The sequence below is a fragment of the Citrus clementina genome, unplaced genomic scaffold (assembly GCF_000493195.1).
Source record: "Citrus clementina cultivar Clemenules unplaced genomic scaffold, Citrus_clementina_v1.0 scaffold_9, whole genome shotgun sequence".
In the NCBI taxonomy this organism is placed as follows: domain Eukaryota; kingdom Viridiplantae; phylum Streptophyta; class Magnoliopsida; order Sapindales; family Rutaceae; genus Citrus; species Citrus x clementina.
Window position 1 is genome coordinate 23,110,763 of NW_006261964.1, and position 26,128 is coordinate 23,136,890.

Genomic DNA, 26,128 nt, shown 5'->3' on the forward strand with positions numbered 1-26,128 from the left:
TATGTTACTTACTAAATAAAATGCTTGCTCAAGAAGACCATTTAATTCTCGAGACAAGATTAATTTAATCCCTCAATTTCAGCTAGACCAACATATTACCCAAGGGAAAGGTAAATACATCAGCTAACAAAAAAGGTTGCGACAAGAAACGCTCAATTTTTCGTGCCCTTGCTACACTTCCTCTTCAGAGAGGTCGTCCAACCTAGGGATTGCTGTAATGTCCTGTTGTTCTTTATAACGATAATGTTCCTTGCCAAAGACATGGGGCTAGAGAATTTTTTTTTTTTTTTGAAAAGAAAGTATACCTTTCAATATATTAACTGGAAAGAATAAACATGATGTCTGTTGGAAATTCATCCAACCAAATTACAGTTTCGTTCCTTTGCAGGGTTAACTTAGCAAAGCATGAGCTATACCATTCCAAGTTCTAAGGACATGCTGAGCTTTGAAATTCTGAAAAGTCTTCTGCTTTTCCAGAATTTCAGAGATCACCCAAAAAACTTCAGACATATTGCTTGACTTCTTGTTAACGAGCTCAACAACTTCTAAAGAGTCAGATTCAACAACTCCATTAGTAACTCCAATGCTTGATGCAACCTGCAAACCCCACTCCATGGCTGCAGCTTCAGCCATTACTACACTACCAAAAAACTTAGAGGTCTTAACAGCAGCAGCTTTACACTTGCCATCCGAGTCTCTAATCACCACCCCAAGGCCTGTCACTTGTTTCTCAGCATCCACTGCAGTATCCACATTAATTTTTAGCCAGTCTCTTGGGGGAGGGCACCACTGTTTCTGCTCCCCTGCCCTCTGACTTGCAACATAATTTGTTTCAGGCTGTTTGACTTTCCTAAACGACTCTATAATAGATTATGCCCGAGCCACTGCTCTGGTTGGATTCTCTTTTTTGCCCTCAAACAACCATTTGTTTCTCGTTCCAAATAACCCAAAGTAATGCAGCCACTAAGGTCCCTTCTATATTGGCATTCAGTTGAGGCAAGACTTGTAATAACCCAATTATGTCCTGGTTGTGCTCCCTTTGTGGATCCACTGTTATTTGAGAAGCTTTCCAGATCTTCTTTGCCATTTTGCACTCTATCAGAGTATGAGAAGTGGATTCCATCTTGCAGCAGCAAATTTGGCAAGTTGACTCCTGAAGAATTCTCCTCTTCCATAAGTTTCCAATAGTTGGCAAAAGGTCATGGGCTGCTCTCCATAAGAAAATTTAAATCTTTTCTGGTATTGAAAGTTTCCAGATAACATTCCATTGGGACCTGGTTGAGCAACTTGGCTTGTCTGGGAACTTCATTTGCATAGCCACTTGGTAGCCACTTTTGACAGAATATTGGCCTCTTTTATCATAGTGCCATATCAGCTGATCATCATGTGGCCTTCTCGGCAAAAGGATTTGAGAGATAGCTTTTGCATCTTCTGCTCTGAAGTGATCACATATCAGCTTTTCTTTCCAATGTTGCTCGCTGTCAATTAACTCTGCCACTGTTGTGTCTGGAGCCATTGTTGGGGCTGAAATTGGCCTGAAGGTTGAGGGTCCGGGAATCCAATTACTTTTGTACACCTTTACATTTTCCCCATTGCCAATTCTCCACCTAGACCCTTGTTGGATCACTTGCCTCCCCCACAACACACTTCTCCAAATAAAAGATGGTTTTGACCCCAATCTTGCATTCATAATCCCCCCGTGCTTAAAGTACCTAGCTTTCAAGACTTTTGCCACCAGCGAGTTTGGTGACTGCATAATTCTCCACCCTTGTTTAGCAACTAAAGCTTGATTGAAACTTGATAAGTCTCGGAACCCTAATCCACCCCTCACCTTTGCATAACTCATTCTCTCCCATTTCGCCCAGTAAATACCTTTCTTCTGCCAATCAGTTCCCCACCAGAATTTGGCCACTGCTTTTTGGATATCCTCACAAATCCCTATGGGGATTTTAAAAACGCTCATGGCATAAGATGGGATTGCTTGTGCAACGACTTTAATTAGTACCTCCTTGCCTTCACTTGAGAACTGCTTGTGTTGCCAGCTACATATTTTGTTCAAAACCTTGAGTTTGGTCTCCTTAAAAAAACTCTTTGTCATCCTCCCTATCATTGATGGTAGGCCTAAGTACTTTTCATGTCGAGACACCACTTGTAGCTGGAAAATATCTTTAATGGCTGAAATCTGCTCATTTTTAGTGCTGCCACTAAAGAACATAGATGATTTTTTAAAATTAAAAATCTGACCGGAGGCCTTGCCATAGCACTCAAATAAAGCTTTTAAATGTTTGTAATCTTCCCTTGTTGCTCTAGTAAAGATTAGGCTGTCATCCGCGAACAATAAGTGAGAAATTTTCACGTCTTTGCCAAATTGAATTCCATGGAGAAGCTTTTGTCGTTCGGCCTGCTCAAGTAAACTTGAGAAAGCCTCAGCACACATTAGAAATAGGTAAGGAGATAGGGGACACCCCTGCCCGAGTCCCCTTTGGGGATGAATTGTCCCTGTGGCTATTCCATTAATAACAACTAAAAAGGAAGTTGTAGTAATACACTGCATGATTAAATCCACCCATTTACTAGAAAAGCCTAACTTCAACATTGTGTGCTTCAAAAAGTCCCACTCCACTCTATCATAAGCCTTACTAATGTCTAATTTAAGTGCTACCAGCCCATGTTTTTTCCCCTTACTGTGTCTAATCTTATGCAAACACTCATAACCGACTATAACATTATCTGTAATCAAGTGATTAAGAACAAAAGCACTTTGAGTTGGAGATATAACTTGATGGAGAATATGTTTTAGTCTATTTGCAATAGTTTTGGCTACGATCCTATAAATGACATTACAAAGGCTTATCGGTCTGAAATCTGACACTCTCTGTGGTTTGAAATTTTTTGGAATCAAGCCAATGTATGTGTGATTAAGTGGAGTAATTGTACCTCTGTCATTCAGTATGTGGAGGCAGGTAGAGATGACCCCTTGTTTTACCGAGCTCCAGTGCTTCTGAAAGAAGGCCGCTGGCAGTCCATCGGGTCCCGGAGCTTTTGTTGGGCACATCTGAGAGAGTGAAGTTGCTACTTCCTCCGCGGTGAAAGGCATGTTCAGGCGGTTATTCATCTCCGAGTCAACTTTCGGCTTCACTCCTGCAAGGGCAGCCTCTATGTGCATCTCCGAAGGGCTGGATGTTGCAAAAAGATCTTCAAAATATTCACAGAAAATCTTGTCGATCTTCTCACTATCTTCAATCTATTCATCCTGCCATTAAATTCCTTCTTACTCCAAACCAGCAGCTGGGCCATTGAATTATTAGCTGCTTTCCTGAAAGCATTAACGGGGTCTCCGTCCCTCCAGTTTCTACAATTCATCCACTCCTGCTGCACAATGCTTTTACAAGTTTCATATAGACTCCACATATCCTCATAGTGGAATCTTCGGCGAGATTTCTTCTTATGCCAAGTGAGCCGAGTCCTCTCTTGCATTTCCAGCATAACGGGACTATGGTCTGAGCACCAGGAATTCAGATTGGAAACACTAAGCTCATAAGAGGATTGCTCCCAGCCCTTACTCCTTAAAAACCTATCTAGCCGTTCTTCGATCAAATGGGGTCCATATCGCTTGTTGGACCACGTAAAGGGGTAACCTTTACATCCTAAATCTACCAAGCTACAATCAGTGACTGCTTCTCTAAACTCAGCCACCATATTCAAGCATCTATCGTTGCCCCCCAGCTTTTCACTCAAGTTCAAAATTTCGTTGAAATCGCCAAAGCATAACCAAGGATAGTTGAATAAACCGGCCAGCCTCCTTAGTAACGTCCAAGTATGCCTTTTTTGCATTGATTCCGGGTGGCCATATATGCCAGTGCATCTCCATTTCTTCCCATTCACCTCGCTAACCACAGCATCTATATGGTGATTGCTGTACGAAACAATGCTGATATCACTTTCATAATTCCAAAGTAGAGCCAAACCACCCCCCATTCCGTTTCTTCCTACACTAAAACAATTATCAAACCCTAGAGATTTCCCCATATTAGACATCTGCACCTGCTTCAACTTCGTTTCACAAACAAAAAGAATATGAGGCTTGTACTCTCGGAGAATGTCCTTAACGGCTAGGAATGTCCGGGTATTCCCCAAACCTCGGACATTCCAGCTTATTATTTTCATTGTTTTCGGCGGGGCTGGTATCCAGCCTCCGCCGATATCTCTTTCACTGTGACCTCCATCATCTCCATCATTTCCATTGCTGCACTATCCCCACTTAGCTTGATCTTAGCTGAGGGAGAATTTTCTGGAGCTCGAGTTGATGTGCCTTCAGTTAGACTTTCCAGCCTTGGTCTTTTGTTTTTTGGGTTTGTCATTCTTGTGTCGCAGCTTGTCCGCTTGACATTGCTAGGCTCTACTTGGTTACTCCTCATCTTATTCGACGTTCAGGCTTGATTCTTCAATCTCCTCCATTTAGCTTTAGACTTTTTTATATATGACTCCTCATTCACCACAACTTCATCCGAACTCATTTGGGCTTCCTCTGTGGTATTGGGCTGGTTAATTGTTGGATTCATTTCAGAAAGCCTCTTCAACTCCTTTCCCTTCATAATTTCTTTTCCTTTTTGGTTTCCCGCTTCTGGACTCGAGTTTTTAGGATCTTCCTTTTCTTCTACTGCACCAGCCTGACGCCATTTCGGTTCCTGCCCCTGAATCATTAATGTTTCCCCATGCTCCTCTGCCACGTGTTTCAATCCCATTTGCAAGCTACATTCTTCTTCCTGGTTCTGGGTTAACCCTGCCCCATTTTCACCTGTCGGGTTTGGATGTTTGGGATTGTGGGTGCTTGTGTTCTCTGATTCCACCACTTCTTGTTGTGATCTTCTTTGCTCCATGTTTTCCGTCTCTTTATTCCTCTAACTTCTCATTTAGTCTATCAATGGGGCTACTTTTAACCAGGCCCCATATGCCATCTCCTCTTTCGGTTGTCCCCCATATTTTGCACTCTTTGTACTGATGCCCAATGAGGCCGCAGCAAAAGCAATAATCTGGTAACTTCTCATAAATCACTCCAATTGGGATTTCTCTCCCATCTTCTTGCTGAATTTTGATAATCTTCTTTAATCGCTTCGTAATATCTATTGAAATTCTGACTCGGACATATTCACCAAAGCAATCTCCAATGGCATCCGTTGTTACATCCTCCACTTTCCCCATTTTAGAGCTAATTTCACGAATTGTACTAGTATCCATACACATCGAAGGTACATTATGCAGCTGTACCCAAAAAGAGACATGCGAAAATGGTTGTTCTGTTACATTGCCTATACCCTTTGGTTCCTGGAGTACAATAAGGGCACGATCATAATGTCATGGTCCTCTTGCTAGCACTCTTCGTTTGTCTTCTTCTAAGGAAAACTTGAACATAAAGATTTTATTCCGAAAGCTTTCAACTTTGACTACCCCTGCTGGACGCCACGCTTGTTGTAATGATGCCCTTACACCTTCATAACTAGTGCTCCTAGTAGTAAGGATTTTGCCTACTAGGCAGCCTGCCACAATCTTAGCTCATTTTCCCTTCATTTTACCCCTAAAAATTACCTTGTCTTCATCTTCTTCTTCAAGCATTATGGCGCTGCACTTCTTAATTAATTCGTCTGTTTCCATCCTTTTAAGAAGTCTATAAAGGCTTTTAATGAAGTGCACCCACCCAAACCACATGATTTCGCTCCCTAGCTTGACTATCCACCTACGTGTCGTAGTAGACCATGTAATCTTGAAATCAAACTTATCTCTAAAGGTCACCTTGTGTAGTTGTAATATAAGCTCATTCTTCTCAGCAAATAGCTTACCCACGCTGATATCATCTGAGTCACAACTGCTAACAAAGCTTGGAGCAACTATGTTCGAAGGCAAAGTTGGAGCAAGACTTGTAAGGGAGTCAATTCTCCTTCTCGACCAAACCATAGAAGGAATAGGTCTATTGCCTCTGTTATTCACAGGAGTATTATCTTCACACTCATCATCATGCTGAAACGACGGAACATTCGAAGGACCGGCTCCTCCATCATCACCATCATTATTGAAACGAGTGCCCCGCCTCGTATTATTAGAAGGTTCTGCACAAACATTATCCCCCTCTGTCTCATTATGAAAATCATTATTGTTCCGAAAATCATTGTTGTGATACGGAGAATATCGTTGCTCCAACGACGTTGTTATTGGAAATACCGTTGCTCCAACATCCTGTAATGTAACGCCATTATCATCATCGTTGTCATAATTGTCGTGGATTGGAGAGTAATATTGCTGCAGCGATATTGTCCTTGGCAACACTTCTTCATCATTATCGGGGCCAGACATATTTGCTCTAAACGAAGTTTCTGTATCGACATGTGGCTCAATACCTTCGCTCGGAACTCGAGGTGATGTGGTCACGAATATAGGAATGCATCCAAAATTAGCTACGTCAGATGCCATATGCAACACAACCCTCACCATTTCATCGTCACATATATCCATGGGCATTGCACATATACGATATAATGTGTTACTAGACCTCAAAGTTGTCTTCATTGTGATACTATAGTCATTAGGGTTTATTTGTAACACATCGTATACTCTTGCCAATAACTAATCAAACAGATAATTTTTTCCAACCAAAAAAGCTCGATTTTTACCATTCACGTACTTCATACGGCCATTCTCTAATGTCTCCCACCAACCATCGTAACACAATTCAAGTACAACTAAATCCATTAAGCCTGAAATTATAAAAAAAATTATTTGAGTCCTATTAAAATAACACAGTTTTAATGAATCTCTAGGTGGGTGCGACAGGCAACCTGTCGCCCGAAGCTTGGTGCGACAGGGTGCCTGTCGCACCAAGGTTTGGTGCGACTTCTTTCTAACAAACTCTCCCACCTCTTTGGGTAGAACTCTCTCCCACCTACCAGACCCTACTTAAACTTTTAGACCCTACTCAAGATTGGGATTTCGGTTGGAAGGAAAGGAAAGAAAATAAAAAGAAAAATTACGCCCACCTAGTGAGCAGTTTCTCAGACCATAAAAGTCCAGGTTTTGCTTCCATTCGGTGTTCTCTCATACAGAGAGAAAGCACTCTTGAAGGAAAAAAGGTAATGCCAATAGTTTTTCATACTGGGCTAGAGAATATTTAACAGTGAGTCTAAAGGATCAAATGCTGGGTAGATATTAGATACCTTCAGCAACCGATAATTTTGATAATTGGTAGTAGCATCTAAATGGGAGCAACACTATAATTGTAAATGAGTGATTATTGTGAGTATTTCAATATTAGTATCTGTAGACTATAGTTTTCCTAACTGATTATCTAAAAGTAATGAGGAGATAAACTATAAATTACAAAAGAAAATGCTAATAAACAAGCATAAGCCCGACCCTAAATCAGATGTTCTAAGCAAATAACCACTTTTGTAGATTTTTCTTTTTTTTCGTCAAATATTCATCTATTTTAAATTCAACAACTCAAACGGTCACGTTTTTAATGAATTAAAATTTTTAGGGATTTTTAATCTCATCAAAGATCTTACAAGTAAAAATATCAAATAAAAAATAAATAAATAAAATAGATAGAGAATAAAAATCAATCACATAACACAAGAATTTACATGAAATCTTATACCAAATAAAAATCACGGCAGTCAAGAACGATGAGAGAAAAATTTACTGTATAAAAAATTATTACACTAGATCTCTCAATAAACCTACCATTTCTTTTACATTTGAAATAGTTTACTTGCAAAAAAGTTGATTGTTGTGTTTTACGAACAAAAAAATCCAATCTCTCTATACATAGTAATTATTACTTGTGAGAAAATTATTCATTTTCTTATACATATTGTGTTCTTCCATGAATAATTTAAACTTCAAAAGAAAAATTACTTACTCGTTAAATAAGAATCTTTTCAAATAAAAAAATATATATATATCCTAATCAAATCGAAATTTATATACAAACAAGTTTTGAGTTGTCCAATTGAAAATCAAATGGAGGTAATAAAATCATGATAAACAAAAATACATAAGAGCATAATTGTTGGATGCGTTGTTGCTATCAGTACCCAACAAATTTTGCTGTGGTTTGAAAAAAAAATGAAAAACGATGTAAGAAGTAAAAATATCAAATCAGAAAAGGAAGGCAGATGACGAATGTTACATATGTATACAAAGTCAAACTCTATTTCTATAAATTAATTTTACAATATGATATTTATTATTACCGCATATATTGTGTTTTTAAAAGAATACAAAACCATCACTCAACCTGACCAAAAAGAAGTAAAGTCTCACATTTTAAATAGAACCATCTTCTTATTAGGGAGCTATTTATCGGTGGACAACTTCGTGCGCGACGAGTTCTTATTAGAAAAGTATAGACCACAATGAAACTCTCCTTAATGAAAACTCACCATACACAAAGTCACACACGCAAACTCTTTCCCTTTTCGCACACTTAAATCTCTTCCTTCTTATTATATCCACATTTCTACCGTTGGTCTCTTGCAATTGCACGTATAGCACCCGTTAATGGTGGCAGGAAAAAATGATTATTTTAACTTATCAACCTAGTTTAGTCTCCAGCATCTTAAGCATTAACCTGCAGAAAACTTCTAACCCTTTAACACAATCAGGTCAGACCTTCATCGATAGTCTATTATTGCATGCTGCAACATATAAAACCAACCATCATTGTAAGACAACTCCAGCAGTCCATTTAACGGTCGCAAACATTTTAGCTTTAGACAAAAGTATGCCCAGAAAATTTGAATATGGGATATAAATCATTCATTGCAGAAATTTGGGAAAAGATGATACAACTCTTGATAAGGTAATGGTATTTTCATATCAAGTTAAATTATGAGCTGAATTGAATTACTTTCAGCTGTGACCCTTTTTCCAGAACAAAGGGCAGGACATGGAGGGTGCTCAAAAAGATGGGCCAGGGTGTAAAATTTTCAGGCACTGTACCAGTATGTTGTCTATGTCACTCAGCTTTTGGCTACCATGGATTCAAGCTTTTGCAACCAGTTCATGTATTGATCTTGCTCCTTTTTGTGTAGGTGGAGGAGAAGATAGTTGGTTAAGTGTTCTCCAATTCCTCTGGCAACTAGATATTCCTTGAGCGCGACTTGTAATTGAGGGTCCAAAGAACTGCAAATGCAACAAGAAGGGTGATTATGTAACCAAGGAACTCAATGGGACTCTGGAATAATGAAACACAACAATGATTTCAGTTAAACAAGTATGTTCTGTCTTGTGATTTTAGCGAACAAATACAAAGATTATGCAATAGCCAGGGCCAAGCCTTACACTGAGAAGAACTTGATGATTGTTGGAGTTATTTTTAGTTAGTTTTTTTTTTTTAAATTGTATCTATTTAGCATAATCACCAGTTGTGTCTGAGTCAATGAATATAAAATACTGAAATAATGACAATCAAATCTTCTTAATTTCATTAATAAGAAACAGCATCCCACAGTTCTATTACATACCAATATCTTCAGCACCCCTTGTTACAATGACAAGCACAGGAAAGGGCATGCAATAAAAAAATCATGCTCCATTTTTCAGCCAAAATTTCATCATTGATATAAAATATAACGTTTACCTTATGAGTGAGTATCTTTTAACTTAAAAATTTGAAAAAAAAAAATTAAAGTAAAATCACATCACAAAAGCAGAAAAGAGGCAACTGATAGAACACCGATACCGCATGAGGAGACACATGAATGTTTAGGTATTTAAAAAAAATGAATAAACTTCAACCACAGTAGTGCACAGTGGAAAGTTTATTCAATACAACTTACAAACTGGAGGAAAGGGAGGGCGGATTGGATGGGAGAAGGGGAGAAGCATTAACAGAATCCAATAACAGCTTATCTATTTGGCTGGGGCAATTACAAGTGTAAAGAGAGAAAACTAGAGTGAATTCTCATCTAGGTAACAGGTATGCTGCCTGTCCAACCATTACTAAGGACATGAGAATATAAAGCAGCCTATAAGAGGAGATGCATTTACAATGTTCAATAATTAAAAGGATTCATCAAGAGGCTATCAAATCTAATGGCCATTATCCCTCCCACCTATCTAATGTACTAACATATGGGGAAGTCTATCCTCAAAAGCATCCCTTCAACTCCAACAGCCAAAATTGAACATGCAAATTCTCCCCATGACCAACATTACTCTTGAATTCTTATCCATCAATAACTTATCGGAATTAGCTATTGTACTGGGATGGAAAACACATAACAACCTCACTAATCAAACTGAACATAGAGATATGGCACCTAGCTCAAGAGAACCCAATTGTACCCTAGCAAGGTCCTCCAGAAGCATTAAGTTCTCAGTTCAAACATAAGAAAAACGCAAACCATGTATGTACATATTGTTTCTTCTAGACTTCTTCCTTTAAGTCACATGCTACAACAATTGCCCTATTTGTACTAAGGGTTAAGGTTACTGACAAATAAACAAGTTCAGATTGTGTTCAGGTGATTTAGATTTATAATTAGTAACATCATGAGTATGATGGAAAAACTCTACCTGAACATGGGGCCTCTGTAGAGTGGACGACCAAGACAGGTTGATGATTGGAGATAATAGGCATTACGGATGTCAAAGTCAGACCCCTCAATATGCTTCTCAGTAACTCTGCAATCAAACTGCAAAATGGAACAGAGGCCCGGCTTTGTGAGACATACTTTCATCAAAACTTCCCTCGGAAACCTACTCTCTCTTACGAAGGTCTCTGGCCCCAGCAACGCCGAAACTGCTACTTCCTCACCTGACTCAAATTTCCTCCGCAAAACCACATCTTGGGACTGTGGCGCATCATATTCAACCTTAAAATCCCCCAAGGTACCACTTTGATTATCCTGCATACCCATCAACATACATTAGCCGAAAAGGACCCCTAATTTCTTGAATTCATAGTACTAGACACACTATTGGAATAGATTTCCCTGTGTATGCGGTGATCAGATGGCCGAAAGATAATAAGCAGGCAACATATTTAATAAAAAGAATATGGTTAAATCTTCCTAATATTTTTTCTGGGTAAGTTTCCTTGTATGTTCTTATTACGAATAAAAGCTTCTTTAGCGTCAAATGCTATCTACAACAAAATGGTGTAACTCAACTTCCACAAAACACCCAATGGCCCTCCGAAATCGTTAGTACGAAACAAAAGTATGCTTAAAAGAAGTAAAAAACCCATTAAGCATCATCAATAAAGCATCAAAAGCAAATCCTGGTTAATATTTTCACCTAGTTATGGGTTTAAAAAGAGTTGTATTACATTCACCAGTTATGTATACCTGAAAGCGGTTGGAAGAGAGCTCGTGGGTAATTTCAGAGTTCAAGATCTTGAGCAAGCTAAGATCCTGGAGAGCTTTCTGTCCCTTGCGTAAAATTGGGCTGGCTTTAGGCATTTTCAATTTTACACACACTCTCTCTCTTCTTTTCTTTCTGATTCGCTTCCCGTTATTGCGCACAAAGTAGTACAAGTTTTTCCATAAATGGTCATTTGCATAATTAATCAAACTGTAAGGGGTCATTCAGAAAACTCGCATTCTTCCCCAGTTTTTTTTTTTTTTAAATAATTATGACAAAAACATTTAAAAGTTTAATAGTTAAATCAGAAGTATCAGATCCAATGAAAATTGGGTAATTGCATTTGGTGGTAATTATTTTAATAATAATCCTTTTTCAATATTTTTATTTGAATCCAGGTGAAAATGCTTTCGTAATTCATCATGTTCAAAAACTTATAAATGAAAATGTAAATATTACCGTTGTGTTATGTAGGCCACGTAATAAGCTAGTAATTCAGCAATTTTTTTCTATTATTATTATTGTCTAACACAACTCAATTCCCTCCGTGGCCTGTAACAATAAAATTTCATTACTTCTAAAATTACTTATTATTTTATTTATCCATCAATTGAGTAAACGCCACCTTACTTGTTAACTTAATAATTTTGCCCTCTATATCAATGAACAGTTATTTCTTTATTTAACCATCAAATGTGTGAATGCTACTATAGTTATTGGTGTAATAACAGTGATATATAGTATTAGTTAGAAAGTGGAATATCAATTTTATTTTTATCTAAAGCTTATTTGCCTAGTATTCGAATTGAGTGACCAACTAGATAAAGTAGGTTAATAGACGTTCGTGAGCAACCACATTCCTTTAGGGCTCGTTTGGTATGCCGGATTGGATTGGATTAAATTGAATAATATTGGATTATATATAATATTATGTTGTATTTAATGCAATATTGGATTGAACTATAAATAATCATATTTTATATTATAATATTACAAGTTACAAGTTATTATTGTTATTATTATTATTATTATAAACTAAAATTTTGTATTATTAATTATACAAATCAACCTCAATGACATTAATGAAATATAAATCATAATTTAAATAATTTTTATTTTGTTAAATATATATATGATATTTATATTATTTTTATTCAATAATCTATTATTTTATAAAATTTATCTTTTTGAATACTAATTTAATAATTAATTTATAATGTAAATTTGGAATTATAAAAATATTTAATAATTAAATGAATTAAAATAGATTTTTAATTTAATGTAAAATTAATAATGATTTTTAGTATAATTTATTATTTATATTATTAAAATCAATATTTTTTATTACATTGATCACATATTACTATAATTTTAATATTTATAAATTATTATATTTAATTGAGTTATCAATATAATTCAATACTAACTAATTCCATGACCCCCCCCTTGGGATAATTTCTTTTACAAAATTAAGATTAGCTCGTAGGTCCAGGATAACTAAATCTCAATACACTTGATAGTACCAAACATGAGATAAGGATAAAATTTTTTAAAAAAGAGTTTAATCCCCACTTTTAATCCTCCAACCAAAAACGCTCTTGGTTAATTAAGTTGGTCTTTAATATATTCTATTAACAATTTATGAATAATGCTAAACATTCTAAAATCTAGATTCTAATTTAATGTGACATTTATTCATTAAATGGTAGTTAAGTAATTTTATAAATTATGAAATTTATTATATAATAAACGAGTGATATATGACAATGAAATTCAAGTTGAGATTTAAATATTAGGATTTCTAACATTATCGATAATATATTATTTTGTTATTTTTTGAATTTCCGTTTGCCATTGGGTTATTTGCTGTCAACTTTCAAGCAAAATTTCGCCCCAACCCGACCCGTAACCTCCATGGTCTCGATCCGAGATTCAACATTATTGGGGTAATTTAGCCGCATCGCGCTTGCAGACGAATAGACGATTAAGCGAAATAACAAAAACTAAACCGTTTGAGTGGAGGACTGGAGTAGGGCTTAATATGAAATCTTCTTAAACCCTTTTCCCTCTCATTGATTGATTCAGTAAAATTGGAACCGAGCAAAATGGCGGGTGAGCAAGACATGAGTGGCTGGACCGATCTTCTTCACTCCTCAACGAAGCTTCTCGAACAGGCAGCTCCCTCTGCTCAGTTCCCTCCTCTTCAGGTACTCTTTTCTCTCTTCACTTTCCGTTTGTTTCCCGAGAAAATGAGACCAGAGACGAAAGTAAAATATATATGTTTTCAGCTGTTAGTTTCACTAATCTTCTTAAACTCTCGAGTTCTGTAAGTCCTTAAGTTCTGTAAGTTCTGTAAATCTGATAGTAATGCATCTCTTTTTGCTTTCCAAGAAAAAAATGTTCCGAATGAAAAGAAAAATTTTTAAAAAGAAATCGAGAAATAAAAATAAATGTTCATGAACATGATTTTGTTATGCATTGTCTCCTCGTTTCTGCTTTTACTAATGTGAATGTTAAAAATTGAATTTTGTTTCTTTGTTATTCTTGTTAATTGACATTGAGTGAATTATGAGGTCTTTCAAGTGACCTAATTTCTGGATGATTATCGTTTGCAAACATAAAATAATGTAAGGAGTAGGCTTGTTTGATCCTTATTTTCCAAGGAAATATGCGTTGGTTGTTTAGTAAATTGTAAACTTTGTAAAGCATTTAGTGAGAAAAAGACCAGCTTGTCAACAGCTGTTTATCTTAGGGAAAGGGGCAAACAGAAAAATTTTACCAAACGGCGTCTTTAAAAATTAGTCTGAGCTTTATAACATTGTGTCAATTTTTTTTTTTTTGGAATTAAAAAATGAGAAATTCACCTGAACTGGACTGTCTAGACTCGTAAGACTCTTCACTCCATTGGAGAGAAGTGGGGGGAGGTTTTTGAGCTCTAAGATGCAAGATATGAAATATCTTGGTTCAGAATTAGTCTCTCTTCTTTGTCAAACCAAACTAAACTTGTTATATTTTTATTGCTCAAAAGAAAATTAGTTTATTTAAACTTAGATATGTATGTTTGGATGCTTGTGTATGGCTTTTCCTAACTTTGGGTTCGCAAATTGTACCCTTTTCAGAGGAACTTAGATCAACTAGAAGCATTGTCAAAGAAGCTCAAGGCAAAAACCATAAGAACCGAGACTCCTTCTCAGTCTATTGCAGCCACAAGGTACTTGTGATTCTCCTACCTACTGTCACTTAATTGGTTGTTGAAAAATCAGGGAAGCTAGTTTAAACTAAGATTCTTTTCTCAGGATGGAGATTCGAAATTTGTTTGGGGAAAATTGCCTTTAATATTTGTTTTCCTATAATTTCTTGTTTACTACATCGATGCAATTGAGCTTCCGGAACCAGGAGCATAAGATTGACGATTTCATGCTGTTGATTCATTTGCACTGTATTTGCAGGCTACTTGCACGTGAGGGAATAAATGCGGAACAGCTTGCTAGAGATTTGAAGTCATTTGAATTGAAGGTGAAATTTATTACACACTGTATTTGATATATGGTAACCTAAAATTTTCTGGCTGTGACCTATTTTCATTTCATTATTTTTCAAATTTTTATTTCCAGTGGTACAAATATGTAACAATGAAAATTGTATCCAAGAGACTTCCATATATTTTGTTGAATGAAATTGATTTTACATTTTTTAGCTAGGTCGAGTAAGTTCCACTTTTTCTCTCATGCCAGCCCATGCTTCACTTGCTCTGATTGCTAACTTTACAAACTCTTGCATTTGGTTTGATTATGATGTTGACTGTCTGATGCAGAGTAAGAAATTGAAGAAATCCTAATTAGAGTTAAATGTATAATATTTAGGAATATTTTAATTAATTTGTATTCTAGTTTAATTTAGTTTCCTATTTAGAGTCTTATTGTTTAGGTATTGCTTATTTGGGTAATATTCCTAATTTAGGCATAAGTCTTATTAAAATAGGTTTTCTAATCATATTAGGATAAGTCTTACTTAGTATAAATAAGTGTCTTTTGTAGCTTTTACAAGCAGAGAATTTTGAGTTTAATAATATTTCAATTTTCAAATCTCTTTGTGAGTATTTGAACAGTTAATTCTCGGTATTCTGTGGAATCAACGAGTCTTAATCCCTAAATTCGCGGTATTCTTTTGAATCAACGTGAATTTAGTTGTTCTTTTGTTCCGGTATTCTCTAGAATCAACGGAATATTTTGAACATTAAACTTCCGCTGCATCACTGTCTATCTTGCATCACAAACTTTTATGTTGCTTTGTTGTCTCTGTTTTTTTTTGTTTTTGTAATTCTTTTATTTATTCCTTTTTCTATAATTTACATCTAATAAATGATCTTTTCTCATTTGTTACTTTCTTTTACAGACAACATTTGAGGATGTTTTTCCCACTGAGGCAACTAGTGTGGAAGAATATCTGCAACAGGTAACTTTTGGTACTAGAGTTGTTCGCTATCAGTATATTCTTAAGATGTGTTATTGCTGTTACTGCTAATATTGAGCTTTTTTAATGTCTGTATGACTTTGATCAGCAAAATTATATTCTTCATGATTGTTGGCTTTAATTATGTAGTATAACTCCTTATGCTTATTCAGCTGGAATTATGTGTTACGTCAGTTACTGGAATTATTGGAATTTTATCCATCCAGTTTAGCATTTAAAGAAATAACTGCATCTTAGGAGAATAAGTTAGACCATTTTTGTGCACTTCGGATATTCTCTTGCTCCCAAACACTGATTTTAAAAGAATCATAAAATAGTGTTTTTGTTTTAATCTCAATCGTATTTCGGTTTTAATCTGTTGCTCTCCCTTCTCCAATCAAGTACACTGGCATTTTTGTTACTATATAGAAATACTGACCATTGAAAAGAGTTATGCATTATATGACTTGCCTTAGCATTTGCATCGCATTTGCATCGATAGCATAGATGTAGATGCTAACATTTTTAGATTAAAAAAATAGAATGCATCCTCAGCTTTTTAGTGCTTGAAAGAAGATAGTGCTCTACATGAAATTTATACTTAAAAACTGTTCCCAGCATACCTGAAGTCTGTTCTTGGTGAAAGTATCTGGAACTTGCAAAATGATTTAGAATACAACAAATTTTGTCTGCAAAAAGGTATACAAGTGAAGAGATAACCCCAAAATCTTCATTATATGCAAATGAAACATTCCCTGCCTCATTGCATCCCATTTCTTTCTCTTGTGATTGTGTATTTCAACCTTTGTATATATTTTGTGTAAGAAGAGAAACCCCTATTCATGGCCTTGTTTTCAATTGCTGGAAGAATTGTTGTAATCTAACAATTTATGAGAACAGATTTCTAATTTTCTTATATCTTTCTTATCAAACCAAGAGAAAGAAAAGGAGATTTCTAATTTTCTTTGTTGCATATTTTTCATTTGCTTAATTTTTCATGCATATAAGTAAACTCCAGTCTACATGTTGATCAGTTATGATGTTAAAGTGTTTGTTGACCTATGTCTGTGCAAAGCAAGAACTGCGATGATCAACATAATGTCATGTTATATAATTTTTCTAGATTCTCATGTGTGGTTGTGCCATAAAATGGATACTTATAATTTCGATCAAGTTTTTACTAATTTGGTTGCTAAATTCTGCTTTGGGTTAAATACCACACAGCGTATTTAACTACACTTTATATTGTTTCTTTCCTTAAGCATAATTGGTCATATTTTAATTTTTATGCATTAATCTTTCACCTCAGGTTCATGAAGTTGCAATGGTGTCAGCCATCCAAGAAGCTCAGACGGATAACCTTAGAAGTTTTAATGATTACATGATGAAAGTTCTGGAGGTTTGTATAACCCAACTGATTTTTGGACTCTAATATTATTTTAATTCTAGCTCTCTTTTGTGTATGCTGCTGCCATCACAATTACTTCATTGTATTTGGCTATTAAAATTACTTTTCTCATGGATTTTCTCTTAATTCTTAGAGATGTTTTTAAACTAAAGTAATATCCAATATCAACAGCTGCATTTATTTCTTCTCCCATTGTATCTTTTTAGCCCCCTAGTTTTGGAGCATAACTCAGTTGCATTTCCTAAATAAATTGTTTATTTTTTCTAAGTTTTGCTGTACAAACATGCACACTCACTCGAAAGATAGAAAATATAAAAACAGTGTCATTTTTAATCAAGATTGAAGTCTGTAGATAACTTGTTTGAATATCCTTTTTTTGCCCCTTTAAATCTTGTCATGACGATTACTTTTGATTAAGTTGTCACTGATTTAAGTTAGACCAATACATTGGTTCTTTGGTGCTCTAATGGAAGCCGTTAAGTACGGGGTTCAGCAACAATTGTGTATTTTGTGGGTATTCCCTTGTAATTTTAAGAAAAATGATGGAAAAAAATGTTATATCCAGCTTTTCTTTTAGTTTCCCAATAACCTTGTTGGAACAAAAGATTGTATCCTTCAAAGTAGTACATGTTATAATTTTTGCTACCTCCACCACTTGCAGTTGATGAAGTAAATTTTGGGTTCTTGTACTGTGGGAACTGTTTTTCTGGTAATAGCTGTAAATATCTTGATGGGAACTAAAGGAAGTCTCTATTCTTGTGCTTTTTTACTTCAGATTGATAGGTGTAATCTGATCTTTGGCAGGAAGACTGGCAGAAAGAGAAACGTGACTTTCTTCAGAGCTTAAGCCGAATTTCAACATTACCCAAGACTAACATGACTGATACGAGCACTGGAGGTACTCTTCCTGGTCAAATGGCATCCATGGCTTCTAGTCCTCAGATTTCCTCAGGTCCTTCTGGGATGGAGCTTGTACCTTTAGCTAATAAGCCACTTCTTGAGAAAAAAGCAACTGTCTACGCTGAAGTTGTGAAGAACCTGAACAATGCAAGGCAGCAAGCACTGCCATTTAAAGTAAGACTCCTTTCTATGTTAAATTTATATAATGCTACATTTTGAAAGGCATCAAAGTCTCTTGTTTGAAATATATTTTACTTTAATTTGATGACCTTTTAGCTGTTTCAGAAATATATGCTGTCATCTTGACAGCAATCTCTGGTGAAGCTGGCAATATATCAGCTCTTTAACACAATATACCTGGCAAATTATAACTGATATCTGCTCTGTCCTTTATTTAATTTTTTTTTTGGGTTATATTTTATCAATATTTACAATTCTAACATGCATTGACATATGCAGTCTTTGGTTTGTTTTAAAAAAATGCTTTTCTATGTGTTTACCTTCTGTTTTGTCATTTTATCTAGCCTGCTACTGCTTTTAAGGGCGCTTATGAAAGCTTGGCCATTGAATCATCTAGTGGAAAATCAGTTAACATACAGAAAATATGGCACCTTCTTCAGGTTTACTCTATTCTCTTATCTGCTTAATACATGCTACTCTGTAACCTTGTTTTTGCATTTTCATGCTTTATATTATATTACAATGCAAGTATGATGATCTCTCAATAACTTTCAGACAATGATGGGTGAGCATGCAACTGTGCAACAGACTGCTTCAAGAAAGATGTCACTTGTAATTGGTGCAAGGCGCCACCTGGAATGGGGACACGAGAAGTATATTATGGATACTATACAAAGTCATCCTGCACAGGTAATGGTTTTGTTCTAGTACTGTTTCATTCGATTGATTGCACTCTTTTTTCAGGAGGTGATTTTACTTGATTGTTTAATGAATGATGTTCTGTTTGGTTACTGCTTTTGATTTTCTTTGCTCTCTGGCTGCGTTTTACACATGAGATTGCTTTTGCTGTCATTCTGAAAGCTGCCCTCCAAACTTTTGCTTTTGCTAGCAGCGTATTCTTAATCTATCTTGTGATTGTGTACTAAAGCTACATAAATCAACCTCCCCCTGCTTGTTTGAGCACTGATTAGTTATGCTATTAATTGCCATTACAGGCTGCCCTTGGTGGAGTTGTTGGAAATTTACAGAGAGTTCGGGCTTTTCTTCGAGTATGTCCTTACATTGCTAGTAAACCTGATCTTGCATGTTGACTTGTCACTTTACTTTTTGAGCCTTTCATCACCTTTTAATTTGTCTGCTGGTTTTGTTATGTGCCTCTTCTTCTTTTATTTTATTTTTTCTTTCTATGCAGATACGATTAAGGGATTATGGAGTCTTGGATTTTGACACTGGTGACACTCGTAGGCAGCCTCCAGTTGATACCACTTGGCAGCAGGTCTTGATTGATATCACTGGCATTTCCTTTCTGTTGAATCTTCTATGCTTTACAATTATGAAATGATGTTAGATAGTTTATTTACCGTTCAAATTTCTTGCTCATAAGTTCCAGTTTCTTAAAGTTGGGATCAGTTTAGTTCCCCTGGAAATTAAGTTTGTTAAATATTTATTGTTATTTGAACGGAAGGTAGCAAACAATGCTTATAAATTGCTAGTTTTTGGGTTAAACACTTTTAAATATGTAATCCGTGACTTCTCTAATTCTCTTACTTGCTATATATGAAGTGTTTTGGTTTGCTATATAAGTTTAATCCTATAATCATTTTTAAATTTATGACCTATTATCCTGAATGGTGAACTTGCATTAGTGAAGAAATTATCTGAGTCATATGGAGCATGCTATGAGATTATGTCGCTTTTCTGTTAGCTTTGGTGTGCTTTCCTTGGTTGCAAGAGACTTTGTGCATTACAGCCTTGTTATTTTCTAATTCATTTAATGAAATGTATTGGAATTTTTTCACACATTTGAATATAATTGTTCAGTGTTTTTGCGTTTTAAGTAGGAACATCTAGAAAGCGATGTTTTGAGATATTTATTTGAATAAATTATGAATGTAATTGGTATGGAAAGATAAGCTTCTAATATGGTAAAAAGGAATGGTTTGTTATGGAAATAAAGATTTTTATCTTTTCAGAAGTTTTTGCATTCAGATATAAGTCAGGAAATGTTATTTTTCTGTTCAGATAAAAATATCTTAGAATAACCCTGAATAAAAAAAATTTAAAAAAAACAAGCAGACAAAAACATTTGAATGACCATTGAGTCATATTCAGACTTCAAACAAAAGCACTAACAATCCCTAAGTAGATGGAGCAGGCTTCTATGTTACTTAAGTATGCTTGAATGTTAACTTCCACATCGTGTTGGTGAGAGACCTGATACTCCATGGCCTTTTATATTATTAAAGTTTATCTATTTTGAAGTTTTGAGTCCTCAATTTTCTTTTCTTCCTTTCTTCTTTTAAGATTATTGATAAATTTTGGAGGAAATGGTATGGAATCAGCTTTAGGTTTATTCGGAGTTATTCAGTGCTTTTATTTATGGATGAGTTTCATTCTAAGTTTTGCTTTTTGTTTGTAACAGATTTATTTTTGCTTGAGAACTGGATACTATGATGAAGCAAGAAACGTTGCCCTATCATCCCGTGCTTCAAACCAGTTTGCTCCTTTGGTACTCATTGTTCACTACTTAATCCATAAAACCTTATTATCAGGCCTTGTCCATTACATTTTTATTTTGTTATTATTATTATTTTTTTTGATAGCTTACAGAGTGGATAAACACTGGAGGTATGGTGCCGCCGGAGATTGCAGCTGCTGCTTCTGAAGAATGTGATAAAATGTTGAGAATGGGTGATCGAGTAGGTCGAGCTGCATATGACAAGAAAAAGTTGCTACTCTATGCTATCATATCTGGCTCTCGCCGGCAAATTGACCGGCTGCTAAGAGATCTACCAACTCTTTTCGGTACTATAGAGGATTTTTTGTGGTTCAAACTTTCAGCCATACGGGATGTACCCAGTGAAGCTCCTTCTGTTGTCCTGAGCGATGGCTTGGCCCCATACAGTTTGGATGATTTGCAGGTTTACCTAAACAAGTTTGATCCATCATATTATACAAAAAATGGAAAGGACCCTCTGGTATACCCTTATGTGTTGCTTTTAAGCATTCAGGTGCTACCAGCTGTTCTTTATTTATCTAAAGAATCAGGTGATGAGGGGTATAATATTGATGCTGCCCACATATCAATTGTGCTAGCAGACCACGGGGTCCTTTCTGAAGGTTCTGGTGCTGGAAAAAAACTGGGATTGATGGATCCATATGCAGAGGCATCCAGCATAATTAGGCAATATGGGTCTGCTTATCTTCGTCTTGGCAATCTCCAGATGGCATTAGAATATTATGCACAAGCTGCTGCTGCAGTAGGTGGTGGACAGTTGTCGTGGACTGGGAGAGCTAATGTTGATCAACAAAGGCAGAAAAGCTTGATGCTGAAGCAACTTCTAACTGAACTATTGTTACGAGATGGTGGAATTTATCTTTTACTTGGTTCAAGAGGAGCTGGGGAGGAAGGTGAATTGGGACGATATATAACTGATCTCAAAGCTAGACAACAGTTTTTACTTGAAGCTGCTGGGCAGTGTCAGGAAGCTGGGCTTTATGATAAAGTAATTTTTATGTCCTTGCCTTCCTCAATTTCTTTATTTGGGTTGTCTACTGAAGAATAACCTATCAACTTCTTATAAAAAGGAATAACATATCAACTAATCACTGGCAGTCTATATAGATTACAACCCAGACATTCCTCAATACTATGGTCCTGTGTCCTTGCTTACATGTTCCTATTGTTTATTTGCTCTTGGGCCCTTTTTCTATTGTATTAAGGGTCTTTTGTATGTTCATGAAATATTTTATTTCCTCAGTTTATAGTTTTTACTTTAATTGCTTCTGTTAATTAGTTTTGTGTTTGACATATTTCCTTTGTTTCTTCTTATTCTTATTTATTACCTAAACTCAGTCTATAGAACTTCAGAAGAGAGTTGGAGCCTTCTCAATGGCATTGGATACAATTAACAAGTGTCTCTCAGAAGCAATTTTTGCCATGTCCCGTGGTAGGTTGGATGGTGAAAGTCAGACTGCTAGCCTAATTCATTCTGGCAACGAAATTTTGGAGATGGAAAAATATTATCCTGAAGTCAGGTTATTAAACGCTTTTCATTTCCTGGTCTTTGATAGAGTTTTTGGCTAATATTGTGCTACTATTGTTGCTGTATGATTACAATAAAAGGCTTATTTAAAACGTGTTAGGTAAACCTTTTGAAACTTTGAAGGCATTACCTTACAGCTGATCTTGTGGACTATGGGATCTTCTGTTTCTCAGATCGAGAGTACATATAATTAAACCAAATCAAAAGCAACCGCCATAATTGAAATTCCCGAAATATATTCTGAGTTTAAACTCCTATGCATTCATGTTATTCTCTTATCTTGTTTATTTAGGATGATTTCATATATTGCAGATAAAAATAGTTTATTAAGTATGGAATCTTGTACTTCTTATGGAATCAATGTTATTCACTTCTCTTATTTGTTTAGGTTGATTTTGTTTATTGTTGATAAAAATATTTATTATTATTATTATTATTTTGGCTGAAATCGATAAAAATGGTTTACTGGGTATGGACTTTGTAATAGAGTTTTTCCTCCATCCCTTGTCTGGACAATTGTATTCAAAATATTACTATGTCTCAAGTTTGAGATCTTTCCATAGGAATTAATAATAGTTCATTTTTAGGATGTTACAACCAGTAGAAAGGTATACAAATTTGTGAATTAGTGAGTTAAAAGAATTTCTGACATATGAATATATATATATATATAAAATTTGCGAAACTTTAAATTTTTGCACTGTTCTGAGTTACTTTGCTTCTTTTGGCAACTTTTCATAACTTGATGTTATGATTTACATAGATCTTTGTGCTCTTTCCTGACTCTTGAATTTCACTTGCAGTCTTCATGAACGAGAGCAAGTTCTGGAGCAACAGACTGTATTGAGACAGCTTGAGGCAATATTGTCTGTCCATAAGATGGCAAGGTCAGGCCATTATTTAGATGCTTTGAGGGAGGTCGCCAAACTCCCATTTCTTCCATTTGATCCACGAGTTCCAGATGCCATGGTTGATGTGTTTCAGAGTTTATCTCCTCACGTCCAAGCTTGTGTGCCTGACCTACTGAGGGTTGCTCTAACTTGTCTGGACAATGTTACAGATACCGATGGATCGCTTCGTGCCATGAGGGCGAAGGTATGCTGGTGATGCTAATCTAGATCTTCAATTTTGAAAGTCAGATAAAGTTGCTCTTCTGTGCTTATAATTTTGTTTATAGAATGTCTAAATTTCCTTGCGGCTCATAGTATTGAGAGAATTTTCATTTTCATATGCATATACCAAAAATAGCATATCCTGCATCGAAATTTTATCCTTTATAGCCTCCCTCACCCACCGATACATAAGAAAATTTGAAGAAACACTAACAGGGATTGTATATGCTATCGTTTTGGATGGATTTGATATGTTGAAGGAGGACCATCTGGGATTATCAAGCTTTCATGCTATGGTATTGTATATGCTATTCTTTTGTTGGATGGATCCACATGCCTTTTTGGTCCTTCAGACACTATCAAAAGATCTTTCAAATGTTAGGCAAGTTCAAAATAAAAGAGGATCCCATTTCTACTAAATAGTCTTGCGAGTTAGATTAATTTTCAGGGTGTATTTTTGGACTTGTACCATCCCCAAAATTTTGATTGTTCGGAATGCTTGAGAGTGTATCATATACCGCTTTGATATATGCTCTTGCTTCACCACTGATGTGTCTTCTGTCGTATGCAGATTGCAAACTTTCTTGCTAACAATATGAATCAGAATTGGCCTCGTGATTTGTATGAAAGGGTTGCCCGGAGCTTGTGAAGCAAATTGAGAGAGTTGAAATTTCTCTACCTGGCCAAGAAAGTATGAGAGGATGCATTTAAACTATATGTAGAAGGTTTGTAAGATACGAATGACAAAAATCAATCCTTGTTGTGTTGAAACAATTATCGGAGAGACATTAGGATGGAAGTGAAAGGTATTTTTATTGTTGGAATTAATTTTCTCCAACTTTATTTCCAAAAAAGAAAAAAAAAAGTTGCTAAGCTTCTGTCTATGTGTAAAATTTCAACAATTGCAAGCGTTCGATATCTCTCCCCATTTATATTCACTTTGGGTGCATATATGAATCAAGATAAAAGTTGAAAAATAGTAAGTTACATCTAATATTCCATTTAAATTAAGAAGACATTTAATATGCTTCGAGTCCAATGTTACCATAAGTTTTCTGTGTGCGCTTCAAAGTTTTTCATTGCATATCACAAGCTATGGGTTGTATTTTTCATTAATTTGTTACAATATATAAGCAAATTATAATATGGGGTTTAGACTATAGAGGTTGAATGCATAAATATATAGTCCAAAGACCTGCTAACTTAACTTAAAATTCTGTGTTTCTAAGTTACGTAACACACAATACTTTGATTTAGAATTGTAGTGCTAAATTAGGTTGAGGGTTAATTTTGAATTACCCTTCGTATATTGATTATTTTTAAATTATTTTTTTATTTTTAAAAATTTTAATTTATCTTTTATTTTTACTAAGAAGATAAAAAAATTTCACCAATCCACTTCTGTTTTCTTTTATTTTTTAAAAGAGTTAAGAACTTGAATTTTTCAAAAATAATACCTTTAATAAAATATAAAAATAAATATACAATTAATATTTACTTACATATTAAAAATGACCACAACACTAAGACCAAATCTAAATCGACAAGTAAAATGATATTCAAGAGTTTATAATATAAATTTTCTTTTATTTTCGGAGATTTTGCTAGGGATGGCAAAAATCCCCACGGGACCGGGTACCCTCGGGGATTTTTCTCATTCGGGAAGGGTATGGGGATAATTTCATACCCAATTGTTTATTAGGGGAAGGAATAGGGAAATTTTTTTACCCAATTTCTTATTCGAGGAGGGGACGAGGATGAGGTGGAATTTCCATCCCCTACCCATTTCCCCATTTTATTTTTTTATTTAATTTTTATTTTTTAAAATTACTAGTAAATAAATAATAAAATTTGAATTATAAAATTATAAGTATCGGTAAAAATAAAAAATATCAAAATATTTATATTATTAAACTTTTAGGCATAATTAACTAATTAAAGTCCTAAATTTTTATTTAGGACATTAAAAAGACCGGACATATTCTATTAGCCCAAAACTTTTGTTTTAATTTTAATATTCATTAAATATTTTAAACTTAAATCTATTTTTTATTTATCTTAAATCTATTTTTTATTTATTTTTAGATGTTATAATTACCCACAGCAAATCACAATTTTAATATCTAATCTAATCTAATATTTGCTCTTGATTTGCTTCGACTTAACTATTGTGCTGTAAAGGGAATAGTCCACATTTATAAAGTGCCTACGCTACCATCGAAAAGTTAATTTTGAATCTAAATTTGATTTTATTTGTAACAATTTTGTATTAAGCTATTAATTTGTTCATGATAGTTTGTATCCCTTGCATGCTGCGTTACTTACTAATTTAATGTATGTGACTTTTGTAATGGATATTAATGTAAGATATATTTCGAACTTTACTTTTATTTGAATTTTTTTAATGTTAATATGATTAACTCAAAATCGAAAATAAAAAAATATATATTAGTTATTCGGGGATCGGAGACCATCGGGGATCCCCTGTTATTATTCGGGGAGGGAATATGAATTCTCTTAAATAATTTTGACGGGGATGGGGAAGGGACGGGGACATACGTAAAATATCAGGGATAGATACGGGGAGATTGGTCCCCTCCCCTCCCCTCCCCATTGCCATCCCTAGAATTTGCAATCTTAATTGTATAATTATTAAAGTAACTAGACAT

The 26,128-nt window shown here is 35.1% G+C and overlaps 3 protein-coding genes across 3 annotated transcripts; 1 reads left to right on the forward strand and 2 right to left on the reverse strand.

Moving 5' to 3' along the window:
• Positions 1-1,225: 1,225 nt before the first annotated feature.
• On the reverse strand, positions 1,226-4,167 carry LOC112099952. The gene is made up of 2 exons (XM_024187489.1): positions 3,276-4,167; positions 1,226-3,195 (listed from the first exon to the last, which is right to left on the reverse strand). Exons 1-2 carry the CDS (start codon positions 4,165-4,167, stop codon positions 1,226-1,228), a joined length of 2,862 nt encoding a protein of 953 aa, XP_024043257.1.
• A 4,542-nt stretch (positions 4,168-8,709) lies between these two features.
• Positions 8,710-11,503, reverse strand: LOC18031902 (mitochondrial acidic protein mam33). Its single transcript, XM_006421226.2, has 3 exons — positions 11,346-11,503; positions 10,573-10,904; positions 8,710-9,177 (listed from the first exon to the last, which is right to left on the reverse strand). Exons 1-3 carry the CDS (start codon positions 11,457-11,459, stop codon positions 9,015-9,017), a joined length of 609 nt encoding a protein of 202 aa, XP_006421289.2. The 5' UTR covers positions 11,460-11,503; the 3' UTR covers positions 8,710-9,014.
• Positions 11,504-13,295: 1,792 nt separating this feature from the next.
• Positions 13,296-24,398, forward strand: LOC18031443 (nuclear pore complex protein NUP93A). The gene is made up of 15 exons (XM_006421227.2): positions 13,296-13,568; positions 14,481-14,572; positions 14,811-14,877; positions 15,757-15,816; positions 17,123-17,212; positions 18,026-18,295; positions 18,646-18,741; positions 18,857-18,991; positions 19,297-19,350; positions 19,494-19,577; positions 20,724-20,810; positions 20,905-21,807; positions 22,158-22,339; positions 23,151-23,442; positions 24,031-24,398. The coding sequence occupies exons 1-15, from the start codon at positions 13,467-13,469 to the stop codon at positions 24,106-24,108; spliced, it is 2,592 nt and encodes an 863-aa protein (XP_006421290.1). The 5' UTR covers positions 13,296-13,466; the 3' UTR covers positions 24,109-24,398.
• The last annotated feature ends 1,730 nt before the right edge of the window (positions 24,399-26,128 follow it).

Excerpts from the sequence above, each read along its gene's own strand:
- LOC112099952 (XM_024187489.1), bottom strand. The coding sequence starts at position 4,167 with ATGAAAATAATAAGCTGGAATGTCCGAGGTTTGGGGAATACCCGGACA. Across the intron at positions 3,196-3,275 it reads GGCCCAGCTGCTGGTTTGGA|ATCTTTTTGCAACATCCAGC; the intron begins GTAAGAAGGAAT and ends AATATTTTGAAG.
- LOC18031902 (XM_006421226.2), bottom strand. The coding sequence starts at position 11,459 with ATGCCTAAAGCCAGCCCAATTTTACGCAAGGGACAGAAAGCTCTCCAG. Across the intron at positions 10,905-11,345 it reads TCTCTTCCAACCGCTTTCAG|GATAATCAAAGTGGTACCTT; the intron begins GTATACATAACT and ends ATGGGTATGCAG. Across the intron at positions 9,178-10,572 it reads TACAGAGGCCCCATGTTCAG|TTCTTTGGACCCTCAATTAC; the intron begins GTAGAGTTTTTC and ends TTGCATTTGCAG.
- LOC18031443 (XM_006421227.2), top strand. The coding sequence starts at position 13,467 with ATGGCGGGTGAGCAAGACATGAGTGGCTGGACCGATCTTCTTCACTCC. Across the intron at positions 14,878-15,756 it reads TGAAGTCATTTGAATTGAAG|ACAACATTTGAGGATGTTTT; the intron begins GTGAAATTTATT and ends TTTCTTTTACAG. Across the intron at positions 18,992-19,296 it reads TACAAAGTCATCCTGCACAG|GCTGCCCTTGGTGGAGTTGT; the intron begins GTAATGGTTTTG and ends TTGCCATTACAG.